The sequence below is a fragment of the Amblyomma maculatum genome, chromosome 8 (genome assembly GCF_055883805.1).
Source record: "Amblyomma maculatum isolate TAMU_Amacu chromosome 8, ASM5588380v1, whole genome shotgun sequence".
NCBI classification, from domain to species: Eukaryota; Metazoa; Arthropoda; class Arachnida; order Ixodida; family Ixodidae; genus Amblyomma; species Amblyomma maculatum.
In genome coordinates, this window is record NC_139351.1 from 101,197,425 (window position 1) to 101,213,855 (window position 16,431).

The following is a 16,431-nucleotide window of genomic DNA, read 5'->3' on the forward strand; positions in this document are numbered from 1 at the left end:
GCAGTAACTTGAGTCATCTCGTGAACGTTTTCATGTCATACCACTGAAAAAAAATTAGTTTTTATCAAACATGCCTGTGACACGGCACCTACGGCACCTTGCGGGGTTCTTGAGAGAAAAATCGAGCTTGAATAACTTGTAGTTTCTTTCGTGGGAGGGCGCTAACTCATATTATTATTATTATTTTTTTTTAATCAAAAGGCTGGCATATTGCAGAAAAATGCCGGTGTCGGTCTATTTTCCGCGGAAAGGAAGCGATCGGACACACGATTGGATAACGGCGTTCGTGCGTCCTACTAGGAGTACTGGTATAGTACTGGTAGTTTCTCTGCCATGTTTATGATCAAGTGCAATGGCGGACGACGAGGTAGGCGGTTTCATTTTCGTCTCTCGTTAGCTGATGATGTTTCGCGAGTGGGTAAAGAAGAGAAAGTTCGACGCATTGGGGCAGTTATGATTTTGTTCAAGGTAATGACATTCAGCAGAAATTGACAACCAAGTGGTGGAATTTCGTGATCGCAGCTGCAGGACATCGTACTTGTGTCACCGCTCCGTGCCGTCTCCGCCGTGATTGTTTCACACTTGCCAAAGCTGTGTCCTAAGTAGCGTTGTTTTAGCACAAGGTTTATGTTCGCTATGTACCACCCTGCGTTGACTATGGATGCACAGTCACGAATCACCCGATCTAACCTACTTTCAGTCGCTAGTTACGCTCTTTTGTTTGTTACTCGCAGGAACTTGATGCCGAAGAAGAGAACAGAATGAGGTAAGTGTCTCAGCGGTGGTGTCTTGTCTCATGCGACATGTATTTGCTTTATTTTCAAGTTGCAAGGCATTAACGCCGCTCATTTTGCCAGCTAGACGTTTCTCTTTGGGCCTTGCTGTCCGCGCTTGAATGGTTACGGTGACGGCGAAATGACGGCGAAAAAAAAAAATTTTTTGTATGTGTGTGTGTGCGGGGACTTTTACTGATTTTTGTGATTTATCTCGATCCCCAGGCAGCCATTGGAAGGTCAGCTATACAAGTACACGAACGTCGTCAAAGGCTGGCAGTACAGATGGTTTGTTCTGAATCCGGACATTGGAATGCTAGAATACTACATGGTAAGTTCCAACTCAGGTGGTCAGTGCCTGCGAGCGTTCATTACGAATGCCGCTGCCTTCGGGCTTTTCAGTTGGATGAAGTCAAGAAGGGCAAGCCTCGGGGAGCAGTTCATCTTGCTGTAAGTTTTCAAAGCAACCTATGTGTTCAGCTGACTGCACATTATCAGACGACTTCACTTTCCACATCAAATTACTAATGTGAATTTCTTGGCTGCACCAACTTCATTTATACAGGGTGCCGTGATTTCACCGAGTGATGAAGATGGACAGATGTTTACCGTCAGTGCTGCCTGCGGTGAGGTGTACAAACTAAGAGGTAAGTGCTTATGTTTTTATCTATCGGCATAGGAGTAGAATGACAAAGCTTTAGTTGCCCATTTGCCACTGCTGTTGTTCTTCAGGTCAAGATGCAAAGGAGAGACAATTCTGGATCAATAGGCTACGCAAGGTCGCAGAGGACCACACAAAGACAATAGCCCAGGTGTGTATTGTTAATGGCTCAAGAGTCGCATTTGAGCCGAGTGCAGTTGTGGACACCGATATTTGTGTTGCACGAGGGGTCACATTATACATTTGCAGGCCATGCTTTCTGCTGTTGACTATTTGAATATTGACGTCTCCGAGACGCTGACTTGTTAAAGTGCTAGGTTCTAAAGTGGCACGTGCTGGGTGTTGACAAAAGTTTTGTAGCTGTAGTTTTAAATGGACGCAATCATAGCAGCTTTTGGGGTAGTATTTTTTATTACTATTATCTAATGAGAACACATGTGCTTAGGTAGGTGTGGTGCCTCAGTGTTTACAGGGGAGCAGATAGTTGAGCTGAACCATTATTTCATTCAAGGGAAGAAGTCAGCTGCCTATTTAATGAGCTTAATCCGTCTATTAGAAAAGCCAGGTGGATAACTCGTTCAAATTGTACTTAAACCTGTCTTGATAAAATTCAGCAGACATAGTGTACTGCTCAAGTGTGAGTGCTTCAGTGCAGTTGCCAGAGATTTTAAATATCCCTATGTTTGCTAGGTGTTAAAAAAAAATTCTGCATCTTGAAGGTGCTGGAAGTAGTACGAATAAAAAATTCCACGCAGGTTCTTTCACATGTAGTATCTTACAATTGCAGAAAAATCCTCCGCTGCTACCACGAGAAATTCGTGGGCCCCACGAAGGAGTGGTGCCTCAGGACAAGGGAACTGGTTCAGCCCAGAGCTCACAGACTGTGTGGTACACAACCGGAATGGGCGCGCACAGTGAACCGAGTGCAACACCAGCCGAGGCCTTCTCTTCAGTGCGGGACATATTGGCACGCGCTGGGAAGCTCTACCACAGTCTAGCCCAGTCTATCGAGGTGCGTGTTGAAAGCCTCTAATATGCACGAGGCTGCAATGCATGCGAGGAACCCTGTCTTTTTGTTGCTCCGAAGGGATGCAAAGCTGTTGCTCATCGCTAGCCAACCATTCCTTCTGGTTTTTGTAGCTAGCAAAACTAAATGTAGGTGCAGCATGCCAGAAGGATTTAGATAGGTTGGTGGAAAAATAAGGGAGCGTTCCGTTTTCATTTTACGCTGCCCATCTTCGTGGACTGACTGCAGGACTGGTGCTAGGGCAAAAGCTGGAGCTAGTTGCTTCGCCCTGGAGGTGTCGTTATTGCTTGCTGAGCTAATGACTTGTGCCACTAGCTACCACTGCCGTATACCATTTCAGGCAGTAAGACATTGAGATGGTAAAGTGAGAGGATGTTGACTTGTGTGTGTGCGCCATCGTGTCTGCTCTGCTGGGCAGCTGAATGAGGTGAAAGCTAAGGCACAGGTTTTGAAGGATGTAAATCTGTCCAGATATCTTGGGCCTTATTATGGCGCTTGCACCTTTGTAAGTGGAAGTTTTCACTTTGCATTGCCTTTGATATATATTGTTCAAGTATAAAGACTTTGTAAGACAGTTGTCAGCCAGGAAAAGAGGGCATGGTTGCAGTTTGATTCATTTTTGGCATTGAAAATATTGAAAATTTATTTTGACATTGTTCTTCTTGTGGTGCATTGCTTGAATATTGGGCGATGTATTCCGGATAGGCCGCAGACACATGTACAGCCTTTGTCAAAAGTTTAAGAGCCCAGAGGGCTTGCTCTTAAGCCGTATATTATGACTTCTGGGAATGCATTATGAGCCACATTGTAGGGCTCAAAAGTAGACCCCTAGGCTCCAAACTTTTGACAAAGGGTGTACATTCATGGAAAAAAGTTTGTGGAGTGTTAATTTGTGAAAAAAAAATTTTTCTGCATTGCTTCGCTGGTCAGCCAGCTGGTGGTATCCTTCCAAAGGGGGCATCGCGTGTGCCCCCCCCCCCCCCCCCTCCTATGCTGTAGTGCACCTCATTGATCGGCTTTGCTGACAGCTCAGAAATATATATAATATATATATATATTTTTTTCTGTGAGCCCACATCACAAACTTCTATCCACAACTCTCCTTATGCCATTCAGTAGTCAGCATGCGCATTAAGCCTTACACCACTGTTCGCATTGCAGCCTTAATAGCAGATTGAATTCATCAGGGTTTCTTCACATCTGACATGTGTGAAATTTGGTTCAGTCTAAAGACACTCTGTGAATTTTACCTGTGCCCTCATTTGTAGTGACTTCAGCAGTGTTGTCAACTTAATGAGGGGTCGCCGCACAAAATTTTGTGAACCCTTCTGTCGCACTCAGCCTGGGGTGTGTGTTTTGCAAAAACGTGTATTGTCTCATTATTAGTGTTAGTATCATTAGCTGGAAATGGCAGCATGTGAAGCTTTTGCCCTACGGAAACGAAACCAAGCTCCCCACTTCGCTCGCCTAGCTAGACAGCTGCCCATCCACTTCCACCGTGCTGAAACGCTGCCCACCTTACAAAAGGCCTCCACTTATCACACGTCCATATGGCAGTGGAACAAAAAAGCATCAGCAAAACCAACATCTGAAAATGCAATCGAAAAGCCACCGTTTTAAAGGGAAATATGAAACCACTACTGCTAACCACTACTTCTAACCACTGCTGCTAACAGATCATATATGATTTCCTGCCAGTTTTTACTCTTTTCTTGGAGCTGGAAGTGATCTTAACCTTGTGTGTGCTTTTGTTGTAGGGTCTTCCAAGCCATGGCTCTGGTTATAAGTGTCATGACCGAGTGAGTGCCCTGTTGCAAATGCTCCTTTCTTCCCACCATTGTTATTCAGCATGGTAGAAAACAGGATGTCATGTGTGCCTCTGTTTTGCCCTGGCCAGGACATGCTGTTGCTGAAGGCTACGTCGTGTGCCACTGTCATGTGCCTCGAGCAGTGCCTCAACATTCTGCAAGAAAGCAAGGTATTTATGTTACTCCACATTTGTAGCACGGCTTACAATGTTTAGATGAAAGGGCAGGAGTGTTTTGGTGGTGCTAGCACACATTCTTACTTTCGATGTGCCATGTAAGGTTTGAAACAAACAGCATATAATGTTTCTCAGTTTCATGAAATAGTATTGTGAATGTCCATTCTTCGCGCTGGGTTTGTGGTGCTTGGATGAAAAGGGCGTATAAAGAATTCAGCAGTGCTAAGCTTATCCACTTAGTATATTATTGAGTGGGAGCTATTAAATTGCACCCCTTGCCACCCATAGTGGCCAAGGCTTTCCTGCGCAGTCCCGACTGCACCCAGAGTACAGTAAAGCCTCGTTGATAAGTTTTTAAAAAATGCAAGAAAAAAATATAGTGTCATCCAGGAAAGCGGATAATCCAAATTGCCCGAGTTTGAAAATTTTAGCTGTTGAATGAGGTAGAGAGGCATTTAGAATTTAGACTTACACTTCGTAAAAGCGTAGATTAGCATTTACAGACATCCAGTATGCACAGCTTCTTTTTTTAGATCTCGCAGAATTCAGTCCATATTTGCGTTGCTCCAACGCGCAGAAGAGATTCAGTAACAAATCCGGTTCGTAGATGACGAGGCGAGATCGCTCCCTTGTTTGTTTCCGGATGCTTTGCCCACTTACATCAGTGATATGTGGAGAAGTCATCACTATGGCTTACAGTCTTGCTCTTGTTTTTACTGCATCCCCCATACCCGGTCTGCTTGTATGCTATACTCACGGACAAGCTTTTGTGTCATAGCTACAGAGCCAAAATGCATCGGCTCACTGCGTAGCAGAATATAGTTCCTTGATAAATTACGCTAAGCATGCTCTGGAATATTATACAGCTGTGCGATGTCAGTGCACGGTCCACCATGTGGTCGAAATTTTCAATGTTCTCCTCTACGGCGTCCCTCATAACCTTGGTCGGTTTGGATTTACAAGTGCCAATTAGTCCAACTACATCCGCAAGTTATTAGCAGGGGGGAAATCCTAAAGTCACGCAACTGATTGCAAGACTAGTTCGGAAGGGGTGCCAGCTACAGAGCCAAAATGCATCGGCTCACTGCGTAGCAGAATATAGTTCCTTGATAAATTACGCTAAGCATGCTCTGGAATATTATACAGCTATTACATCAAGATTGTACTACAATATAGGCCAGTACGATGTTAGTGTAGTGCATTTTGAAGTCTGTACTTGACACCGTGCAAACTGGATGGCCGCGCTATCTGCCGGGAATCTCTCGAAGCTTATGTTGGCTGTTGCTGCTGCGTCTACCCATCGGTTTCTGTGCACTTTTGTAACGTGCTTGTTTTGGCAACGTATGTAGCGCATGATATTCATAAACTGGGAATATGTTATATGTTTACTTAGACCTTAAAGGGGTAGGGATACCAAATTTTTGTGCTGTACGTTTGTGTTGTAAATAGTGCGTAACAATTCTTTAAGCATAGAGCACGGTGTTAGAAGCCCGAAATTGCATTACATAATTTATTATCCTATTATTAGTATGCAGCAGTTTCGGTTTCAGTTTGTAGTTGCTAGATTTTTTTTTGTCAAAAAACGGAAGGCATAATGTTGAAACGTCACGCAGACCAAGAACTTGTGACGTCAATGAGTAGGTGCGTCTGCTCTGTTTGCAGTGTGATTCCGTCATATGCTCCTGTTTGCAGTGTGACTCAGTCATATGCTCTCATGGCGGAATCACACTGCAGCAGCAGTTGGCCAACTGCATCCGTAAGCATGATGTTTGCGTCATTTTGGCGATCGTGTCACGCCACGCCAACATGAACTATATTCGGAAACATGCCGTTGCCGCCGGCAAACAGCTGTCGCCAACTCGTTCTCCGACAACTTGTTGCCCGTAGCATTGCCCATGTTGGCCGCTCGCTTTGCTACAATGTCGCTCAAATTCCTACGCTTCGCGAGTGGCTGAGAAAAATTAAAGAGCGGGAGAGGCTTTCACTATGAAGGAGCGCGCGTAAATGCTTGTGAGTATATAGTTAGATTTGCACTGATTGAGGCACCGCTTTTTTGCGCCGTTTTGAGCGCCGCTTTCACGTGTGCGAACCTGGTGATTGTTGAGAGAAAATTCACTGGTTTTAGCGAATGAAAATGACTATCAAGTATAGTGTTAGCAACAGTGAACTGAAATCGACAATTGCTTACATCATAGAATGCGCATATAACCACGAAGCGATGGTGTGACCGATGCGCCTAGCAATATGCTGTAAGTGGCCCAGAACAGCCGTTGGCGCTAGTTAAGAGAGCAAATCGGGCTGATTGAGGACAGTTGCCATACACACGTTTTATCGAGCTTATTTTAATATGAGATATATAGGTTTCCTATAGTAAAGCGGTGATGGAAGAAGAACCTTTATTACAGCGTTGAGTCACTGACCCATTCCAAAGTCTGGCAAAACCGACTAGGCCTAGCAATGAGTAGGGCAGACAGAGAGCAGCGTAGTTTGTCGCCTGCCGCACCCATGGGAGGCGCTGTTGCCGAAGGCTCCACACTCATGCGGCATGCTACTGTTGCATGAGTATATCAGCACTCCTGATAACATTAGTCTTTTCTAGCAAAAAGCCAAGGAGTGCTCACTGCCTCACTGCTGTGCCACCGGTTACTTCGGTCTCGGCTACGGTGACCAACAACAATGCCGTCCGCCGGCCATTGCTGCGCCGTCCGTGGCAGCATTCGCAAATTTAGTGAATGAATATATTGCCATCAAGCATAATTTCGGCTGCTGTGAGCTGTCGTGCTGTCTGTGCGTTAGAACTGTTAAACACTGCCAAGCTGGTATACGTACATGTGCAAAAGAAGAGCCGAAATGAGCTGACCAGCACAATCATCTCTTATCTCAGAAAAGTGTACGACGACGTCACAAATACTTGTTTATGGTTTTTCAGTGAACCTATGTTACAGTCAGTGCGCTAGCGATGGGCCCAGAATATGAGAGCGAGCATTTTACATGAACTTTAAAAATTATTTTTTTTTCTACGCCTTCCTTGAGTCTAATACTTGACTGTGATGGTCTTCAAAGACAAAGGAAGCCCGTGACAAGCTTTTGCACAACCCTGTAATTTGGTTCCTCTACCACTTTAAGTAGTTTAAAGACATTTCTGCATCGTCGCAGGCTCAGAAGCCATTGTCTCAAGCAAAGGCAGAACTAGACCGAAACCATACCTGAGGCCAGATATGCCAGAACTAAATGGTGTAGTAACACCATGACGAAAGCGCTGCCCCGTAGTCTTGGCTCCATAGCCAGAAAATCTTGTCTGCAAGTATAGCGAATAGTTGTAGTTATTAAATGGTTCACTCCTATGCCCTCAAGGCACTGCAGAGAAGCCACTGCATTTCTCCCCATGAAGTCATGTTTCCGTGGGACCTGGTGCCTCGCATGTTAACTCATTTGCTCTCTTTGATGCTTCACCCCTTTGCAGCATCTAGGCACTGCAGAAGAGCAGTTGTGGTAGGTGAGCACTGCTCATCAGTTGTTCATCTCGCGAGCGCTCATTAGCACATGTCCGGTTGATTGTAAAATGTATTATACGACCACAATTTGTTGAAATTTCGAATATAGTAACTGAAAAATCGTGTTTTCCAGGGACATATTAATCAGGAGAAAAGTAGTGTAACTCTATAGAAGATGCTTTACTGCCCGCGATTTTGGGCAATCGTAATTGAACAAGGATTGTATCAACGAGGTTTTACTGTACCAGAAAGTCTGTGTGGCTGGCATGCCACTGGCTGGTACGAATAAGGGTGCCCGTCTTCAGTGAGGCATGAGCATGGAGAGGCTCACATTAACAGTATTGTAGTGGCACGTGCCATTTAGGCGTGGGCCCCTTTTCCTCCTCTTTATGGGCCAGAAATGGGGAATAGTGACCAAATGGCCGACATTCTGTTTTGCTGACAGGCACACTGTACTCCTGCCGGTCTGCCCGCCAACTCCACAGTAGAGTGGCTGGAGCCATCGCAGTTTGGAGAAACGTGAGTGCAGCAGAGTTCTTCTCTGTCTTTGGCCTTCTGTGTAGCTTTCTGTGTACCTTCTTGTGGCTGGTGGGGAAGGGTTGCATTTGCATAGCCTACTTCTTTCTGTGCGAGCTCTTGTGCATGGGGGCGTCATTCCATAAGATTATGTTCAAGCATGCAGGGGATGCTAAAATGATGGGTGTATTTAGAAGTAGTGTTTCTCTAAATAATTTTCAAGCAGCAATTGGAATTGGTGTCGAAGCACGGCCACTGACTTGACATCGGGAGGAATATGCATGCAGTATTGCTCTTTGTGACTGTGGTTTGCTTTGTAGCAAGACCAATGTTTTACGCACGGCGTGCGCCATGCGGCAAACGGGAAGGCGCTCTATGCAGTGTGTGGCGGTTGCCGCACTGGCGCTGCTCCGTGGTTACCGCAGTAAACACTTGGGAGCCACTTGGCTTGAAGAACGACAAATTTTTTTATTCCCTTTTTTTTGTGTGTGTGTGTGCGCACAGCGAAGGATTGCGTCGTTTGGCGTGTGAAACGTAAGTACGCGATGGCCGACATAGTAAAAACGGGGAAAAAATGGCGCGCAGTTTCTGAAGCATTTTATAGGAGCATATGGTGTAAGCTGGATGGCATGTTTCGACTGTTCTTTTTATTGTTTATCAAATCACGCGTGGGTCACTCATTGTGCACGCATTCAGCATAACTTCGATAAGTTGGTTAACTTTAAAGCACCTGCACCACGGAATGGCGCCACCACAGCGATTGTCGCATATTGCGTAGAATGGCTTCGGATTTGCCGCACGGCGTGAGCCATGCGTATAACATTGTTCTTGCAGTAATGCTCCCTGTAATAGGCCTTGATGTATGTGTCATCGCTTGTCTGGTCGTATTATTGAGCTTTCTAGGACAATTTAAAAGGAAAATCATATATTGCAAAGATCTTAGTGTGTTGAGTGTGCAGTTGCTCAGTAAGCTTGCTTTGTGCAGTTGCTCAGTATTGTTACAATATCTTCGATTAATCTTTGCGGTAACTTGTGCTGTTTTTGTCTTTTCCTTGGAATTCTACGTCAACTAACCTGTACAATGAGAGACTTGTAAAAAAGGCAGAACTGTAGATATGTTTCTCTACATGCTCGTGCTTTGATTGCCTGCCTGATGCAGTGCACTTCCCACTTCCCTGAATTCCTAAATTTATCAACGTTTGGCTCTTGCAGTGTTTCTGGCTCTTTTTTTTTTTTTTTGCTTCATTCATGTGGAGGGAGGGGGACGGGAGGGGGCGACAGAGCCAAATAACAAAATAGAAGGGTGAAAAAAAACCTTAACCATTGAATGCACTTGTTGAAAGTTAATACCTTGTTTCAAGCACCTAGTATCTGTTGTTTACCTGTCACTGTGCTACAGTTTGAGAACATTGAGTCAGCACACTCAAGTTTCTTTGCTAGTCTAATGTAAAAACCGATGTAAGTGTTTACAGAAACATCTCTCTCTGCTGTGGCTTTCTTTCTTTTGCAGCATACTGGACGGTGGTGATGGTGAACTGGGTTCCTCTTGTAAACTAGGCCACTCAGCAGCCACCATGAGCGGCGGTTTATCAGGCCCAGGTAACGTCGGCGGTCCTGCAAGCTGACGAAAGTGCCCGCTACTGTGAGGGTTGCAACGTCTCTCTTGTTCGTACAAATGGTGAAACTCTCCACCGCCACAGAACGCCAGCCAAACCATGGCCACTCCAGTGTTGTCAAATGGCACACTTGAGCAACAGCACAGATAATTCTGTCGTTGAGTTTTTCCAGTGCACGAATGGTGGTTCATTGCGTCTGGCCACTCCTGTTGCTCGGAGGTTTGTTCTGCAGTCATCCATCTGGATTTGGATTCTCTCGTCACTTCACAAACATGCCTCACTTAAGCAGTATTATTAGCAGGTGCAGAAAATGCAGTTTTGGCACGGCTCACAGTTACAGGTGGTACTGAGTTACACTAGTTAGCTCTGGCCTGTGCTGTTCTCTTGCATGTGAGTACTTTTTGTGCAAGCATCGTCAGCAACTTTGAACAAACAGCTGCACGTCCTCACTGTGACACGTTACTCACAAATGTGGTTATCTCGATGCGTGTGAGAAATAATTTGTGGCATTGGCCAGCCTCGCTAGACACTCTTAGTTACTTCAGTTGCTCGTTGATTCTTGAAGCTGTTCTTGGTACATCTGTGGCCATCACCATCATTTTCATTAAGTACCAGCCTCTAGAAGAAGATGAGTTCATGGCTTTGAGACCACTTCTGCAGCCCTCCAGGCAGATTTGGGTCAATTTCGCTTTTCTTTTTACACAGAAGCACAAAGCCAATTTTATTTCAGTGCTGTCAGCATCATCATGCACTCGCAATTTGTGCGGTTAAGGCAGTGTTTGTTAAGGTAGGAACTGTCAGGGCGGCTTGCTGATGGCAGGAGCCCATGGCTGAAGCTTGTTGGGCTAGTCGGTTCTATTCTCTTGTGCCTTCTCGTCCCTTCTTTCTACCTGCACTGTTTTTGAAGTCAGGAGTCCATGGACTTGCCAACTTTTGCAAGCGAACATGTGACATGACATGCTTTCTGTTATGTCATGTAGGCAACTCATGGGAGCACAAAGGTTTTAGTGGTTGGTGAGAGTTTTCCTTATTTGTTTCTTTTACAGACAAATATAAGCTTGGGTGTGTAAATTAGTCTATTGGCATTCTAGATATCCTATACCACCAAATACTGCTATAATAAAAATTTGCTTTAGGATTCTTCTAAGGCTAATTCACAATAGGCAAATATCACCATCTTTTTTCTTCACCTTTTTACTGGGAAGTTACTGTGACTGTAGTCAAGCATGCATTCTGAAGACTACTGACTTTTAAGATGTGGCTTATTGGAACACTATGTTTGTAGGATCCTATGTTGTCATTATGTAACACTGGTAATTCTTTAATTGGGATTTAGTGTCATTTGTTCTGCTATTGGGCACAATTGCTTATAAGTATAGTGATGACGTTGCTACCGCCACTTGGTCTTCATAACTATGCTCTTTTAAACTGTGTTTCAACTCTTTGTAAATCTTTAAGAATATATGCTCATCATGGAAAGTTAACACTTTTTAACCCACATGTCTGTGACATTCATGCGTGCTCGCATTATTGGCTTTAGTTGTTGACAGCTTTTTTTCCTACATTAAATTCATTAATTTAACAGTTTAGATTTTTCTCTTCTCAAATCTTTTTAACATCTTTGGAACAATACGCCGCTTAATGCCATCTCCTTTGAGGCAAGGTAATAGTTACACAGCAGTTATGATTATGAGCATAGATTAAATAGCTAGTTCACAAAATCCTTCGGAGCTTGTATCTCTCTCTCTCAACATTTTTCAAGATTACGTGATAAGCTTTAGCTGGGCATGCTCACATTCATGCGCCCTTTAGATGAAATTTGCTCAAACAGCTTCTTCTGAGCAAGGTTACACTGAGTTGTCCGAGAGAAGCATGGGCGCACAATTAACTGGCCAGCTTCAGAGGGGGCATGTTTTGCTCTGTCTACATACGAATCAAATCACTGTGACCAATAAAAGACTCTTTTCCTTTTCCCATTCGCCCGTGTCTTCTTGGCTTCATGGTAGTCGTAGTGCAGGCCCTCGCATGTCAAAAGCAGTCATCTGCGATACAGTAAGTAGCATGCGTGTGCTGGATGCTTTTGCTTTGTTAGACGTGGACAGTGGCGGCAGTCGTGTATTGTGGCTTTGCTGAGATCTTTAGGTTTGCCAGAGCATGTGAGAGAAGTATTTTCATTACTGAATTATTCACTGAGATGGTTTATGACCGCAGTAAAGGTATAGTGAGCAGTGCAAAAATGAAGGTAAAGGACTTGCCTCATCTTTATTCTTGCGCTGTTTAGCCTCCAGTGCAATAGCACTGCTATTCTGTGCTTAAGTGGGGAAGGGAGGCTGTGAGTTAAGGCAACAACACTTTTTATGCTTTCTCATTCAAAACGCTCTCAATGCATGCCATCACTCGCCACCCTTGATAGGTGAAAGCAGAGCAGCGTGCATCTTCTGTGCACTGCAAAGTTTGCTGCAGCTCTGTTGCGAGAATGGCCCTGAAGCATTGCCTAGTAGCATAGCAGTTGCATGGCGTGCTCTACTTTTTTTTTTTATGGCACAAATGAGATATGGGGACTAGCAGCACTTCACAGTACAGTCCATGTGTAGTCAGCATTTTCTAGGGGAAAAAATGCATTACAATGAAAAGGCTTGTGTTTGCTCGGTGGGCATTGCAGCTTAGCTGTTTTGGCTAGTATCCATTTGGTTGAAAATGTTGATTTGCTTTTTTTCCTCCCGATGTCAAAGCCCAAAGTTCATTTTTGGCACTTAGGTGTTAATTTTGCTGCTGCTAATTATAGTGAGGTAGCTTTACGCCCGCAACAAGTTTTGGCTTCTGGGTCACAATGCATGCATTAGGTGGTTTGTATCGCCCAGACCTACTGCCTTCAGCCATGGGATCTGTGGTCTGAGTGACTGAGACACGGCAGGTGTTTTATCATCTGCCCATTTGTTTCAGTGTCCAGCTGTGGCCGCGGGGTTTTACTGGGCGACATTGTGCAAACTAATTCTAGGAATGGAAAAATAAAGAGAGCCCCCCCCCTTTTTTTTTATGGCTGCCACCTGTCATGCTTTACGCCCAAATGAGATAAGGGGACAAGCTGCACTTGGAAAAGAAGAAAGCTCGCAGTACAGTATATGTGCAGTCAGCATTTTCAAAGGAAAACAAACAAATGCGTTATAATGAAAAGGCTTGTGCTTGTGTGATGGGCATTGCAGCTTGGCTACTTTGTAGACCTCTTCCTTATTGAGCTAGTACTGGTATTTCTGCCTCTGCCAGAGATGAGGAATGAGCAGAGGTTCAGTAAAATGTTAATTATATTTGAGATTTGGCTCTTCGGGATAGTATTGCGCTGTCTTTTTATGAGAAGTCATCCGTAAATTTCACATCTGTGGAGTAACGAACTGTAGCCAGTGTAACTCCTGGGCACTATTTGTGTTGGAACATAATATACTTGTCGTGTTAAGTTGGTGTATTAATGGCCATTCTAGTTTCAACTTTGTAATAAGGTTGCTTGCATTCCAAACAGCTGTCACGAGACGTCCATTTGGAACTGCGTTTGTCGGCCACAGTGCACTTCACAAATAAATATTCGTTCCAAGTGAAACCACTTCCAGCGTGTGCCTTTGGCAAGCTTCTTGCTGTGCAATAAAGGGGCCTTTATCGCTCAAAATGGTTTACATGAGGCAGCTGTTCTGTTGCATGCGTCAATGTGCAGCACATGCATGCCATGCATGCATGTGAAAGCATATGTTGACCATATTTCACTGAGCGCTGACTTCGACTTGATGCCTTCTACATATAATTTTTTGTTTTTTGTTGTGTTTTAATGAGGGTAGTGATGGCGCATAGCAGTGCGGAGGGCTTATATATTGGTTATTTCTCTACAGTGATGAACGCGAACAATTCTGGCGAGGTGCCCGACGATGACGAAAGCGACGACGAGGATGCTGCAATTCCAACCGAGGAGAATAAGGACGCCATATTGCAGTTGCTGTCCAAACTTAAGCTCGGCATGGACCTGACAAAGGCATGGACAACACCTCACATTTTGTTGTAGTGTGTTGTGCATGCATTAGTCTTGCCAAGTGAAAGTAACACATATTTTGCACCCAGAGTTGACATTGGGGTTGCATGTATACCTTCAGATGGTTTGCGAGGGTGAGTATATAGAGTGGACAGCCAAGCATGGTGGCGTAAAACTTGAATGAACTCTATCGGGCAGGCTTGCATGCTCAAAGCAATGAAAGCACTTTGATGATAGCTCCAAGCGCACTTAACGGTTGTCAAGGTAAGAATGGCCATTTTTTTCAGCTGTGCTCTATAGAAATGAAACTGAAATTTAGAGATAGTCTGACCTGGCAACCGGTGTAGTGATAAGGTCGTTTGCTGGTGATAAACAATGAACGAAGGAGGGGGGGGGGGGGACTAGACGTTCTTGTACCATTACCCACCTATTTGAAGAAGCTTTAGCCAGATGCAGAAACAAAAACTAGTCATCACGTTGGGGCTAGACATCTGTAATCATGCTCCTATGTGCTTACTTTCATTTGAGTCGGCAGCAACTAATTGCATGGCATTAAGCTGTGGCATTGCCTACTGTTGCTGCTCCCTGTGTGTATTTAGTTGTCAATTGTGCTTCATTCTAGTAGTACTGCATTCAAGTGTTATAACTTTGGTATGGGTATTGGCACATACGCTTGTAATGAACCAACATTTTTCAATCCAATGTATTAGCACATAGGCTCAATGAACCAGCTTTTTTTTTTAAGAAAAATTGGCATCGGTTTGGGGGAGGGTTCATCACATGGGGGAAAGTTAAAATACTTTTGTGAGAGTCGAAAATTTCATATATGTCCATATATGCATCGTGGCAGTCCTACTTGTTCAGTGGCAGCCTAGTATTCCATTTCGTAATGGCTGCGTGTGCATTTTGCGCTTCTCTGAAACTTAGGTGGCACTACCAGGCTATATTCTGGAGCCAAGGTCTCTGCTGGAGGTGTACGCAGACTTCATGAGCTACCCTGATATGTTCCTCAGGTAAGTTGAAAATTTTCCTGTGGTGTACCTGCTGGTATTGCTACAACGTCATTAAAAACAGTGTTCATTGTTGGGCATGTTGGTTTGTAATGTTGAGTAGGTACAGGCTGCAAACAATAAAGACACCAATAAAGCGAAGTGGTTGGCACAACTCTGCTTCTATTATGCTTATATTGCATGCTTGCTGACTCTGGATGATAAAAATTGGTTTGCAGGAAAGGAAGGGTACAGTAGCTCTCACACTATTTTCCGTAGACACCTGAACCGTACCATAAGGAAAGGTGGGGTGATAGTGGAGAGAGAGAAAGGGGAGCCGTAGTGGAAGGCTGCAGAGCAATTTCGACCACCTGGAGATCTTTAACGTGCACTGACATCGCACAGCACACATATGCCTCTCCGTTTTGCCTTCAAAATGCAGCTGCCAGCAGTCGGTTTTGAACTTGGGTTTTGAACCTAGGTACAGCTTAACTTCTATGCTACTGCGGTGGGGCAAGGCAGTGGATGATCATTTTGCATTTCTTTCTTGAAAGACTGACCTGCTGGGCATTGTTAGTACTTGCTTGAAGTAATGCATGCTGTTAGGGTAGAGTGCTTTGCTTTCGAAGCAATATCTCCTATATCATTTGAGAAGAGGTATTGAGAGACAGGAGGGAGGGTTGCTGCCAGATAAACAGAAGCAGCAGCTCATGATTAGGTTATTGTGATAGCAATGCCTTCAGCACTTCTCCGGTGTGTATTTTAGTAGTTTTTATATCTCTGCTTACTGTGCTGCTAGTTGGGGACGAAACTTACTTTCCTTTAAGTCTTAATTTTTAATTTTTAATTTTCAGTTTTTGCACTGGGCTGGCCTAATGTGTATCTCATGCATGCAACGTGTGTTTGCAGGATAGCAGATGGTGAAACGCCAGAGGAAAGGCTGGTCATGGTCACTGAATGGCTACTCTGTTCACTTTATGCAACTCGTAAGGTGGGTCATTGCTTGAAGTCCAACTGATCTGTTATAACAAATTATTGAAAGCTCCTCGTGCAGTTCAGTCACCTGCCGGTACAGGTGCAGAAGTGTTGCATCTTGGTAGTGCCCAGGTATAAGGTACAAAGTCTTTTGGTTCGTGGAAGGCTTGGAATTAAATTGAAAGCAGAGGAGTGATCTATGGAAAGGAAAATGAAAAGGTACTGTTGTGAGGGTAGTGGACAGGGATAAACGGGAGAGAACAAACAACCTAGTAGAAATTAGGAAAAGGAAATGGGCATGGGCAAATGTAGCTGGGCTGGCAGAAATTTGTGATCCGATGGGTTTAGGTAGTTTGCAGGAATAAGGTGCCATCTGTAGCTTAT

At 44.4% G+C, this 16,431-nt stretch overlaps 1 protein-coding gene across 4 annotated transcripts in view; it reads left to right on the forward strand.

Moving 5' to 3' along the window:
* Positions 1 to 184: 184 nt before the first annotated feature.
* Positions 185 to 16,431, forward strand: part of LOC146182000 (oxysterol-binding protein-related protein 11-like) — a 36,225-nt gene continuing 19,978 nt past the window's right edge. The window contains exons 1-14 of one of the 4 annotated variants that reach the window (XM_084576998.1): positions 185 to 367; positions 735 to 766; positions 999 to 1,104; positions 1,176 to 1,223; positions 1,339 to 1,420; positions 1,506 to 1,585; positions 2,222 to 2,446; positions 4,219 to 4,260; positions 4,359 to 4,439; positions 8,385 to 8,458; positions 9,966 to 10,054; positions 13,947 to 14,086; positions 15,011 to 15,096; positions 15,982 to 16,063. In XM_084576998.1, coding sequence (XP_084433124.1) covers positions 353 to 367; positions 735 to 766; positions 999 to 1,104; positions 1,176 to 1,223; positions 1,339 to 1,420; positions 1,506 to 1,585; positions 2,222 to 2,446; positions 4,219 to 4,260; positions 4,359 to 4,439; positions 8,385 to 8,458; positions 9,966 to 10,054; positions 13,947 to 14,086; positions 15,011 to 15,096; positions 15,982 to 16,063 — 1,182 coding nt within the window. In that variant the 5' untranslated portion in view covers positions 185 to 352. Of the gene's footprint in view, positions 469 to 734; positions 767 to 998; positions 1,105 to 1,175; positions 1,224 to 1,338; positions 1,421 to 1,505; positions 1,586 to 2,221; positions 2,447 to 4,218; positions 4,261 to 4,358; positions 4,440 to 8,384; positions 8,459 to 9,965; positions 10,055 to 13,946; positions 14,087 to 15,010; positions 15,097 to 15,981; positions 16,064 to 16,431 lie in introns of all 4 variants that reach the window. The other 3 variants (XM_084577000.1, XM_084577001.1, XM_084576999.1) reach the window with 3 other exon arrangements.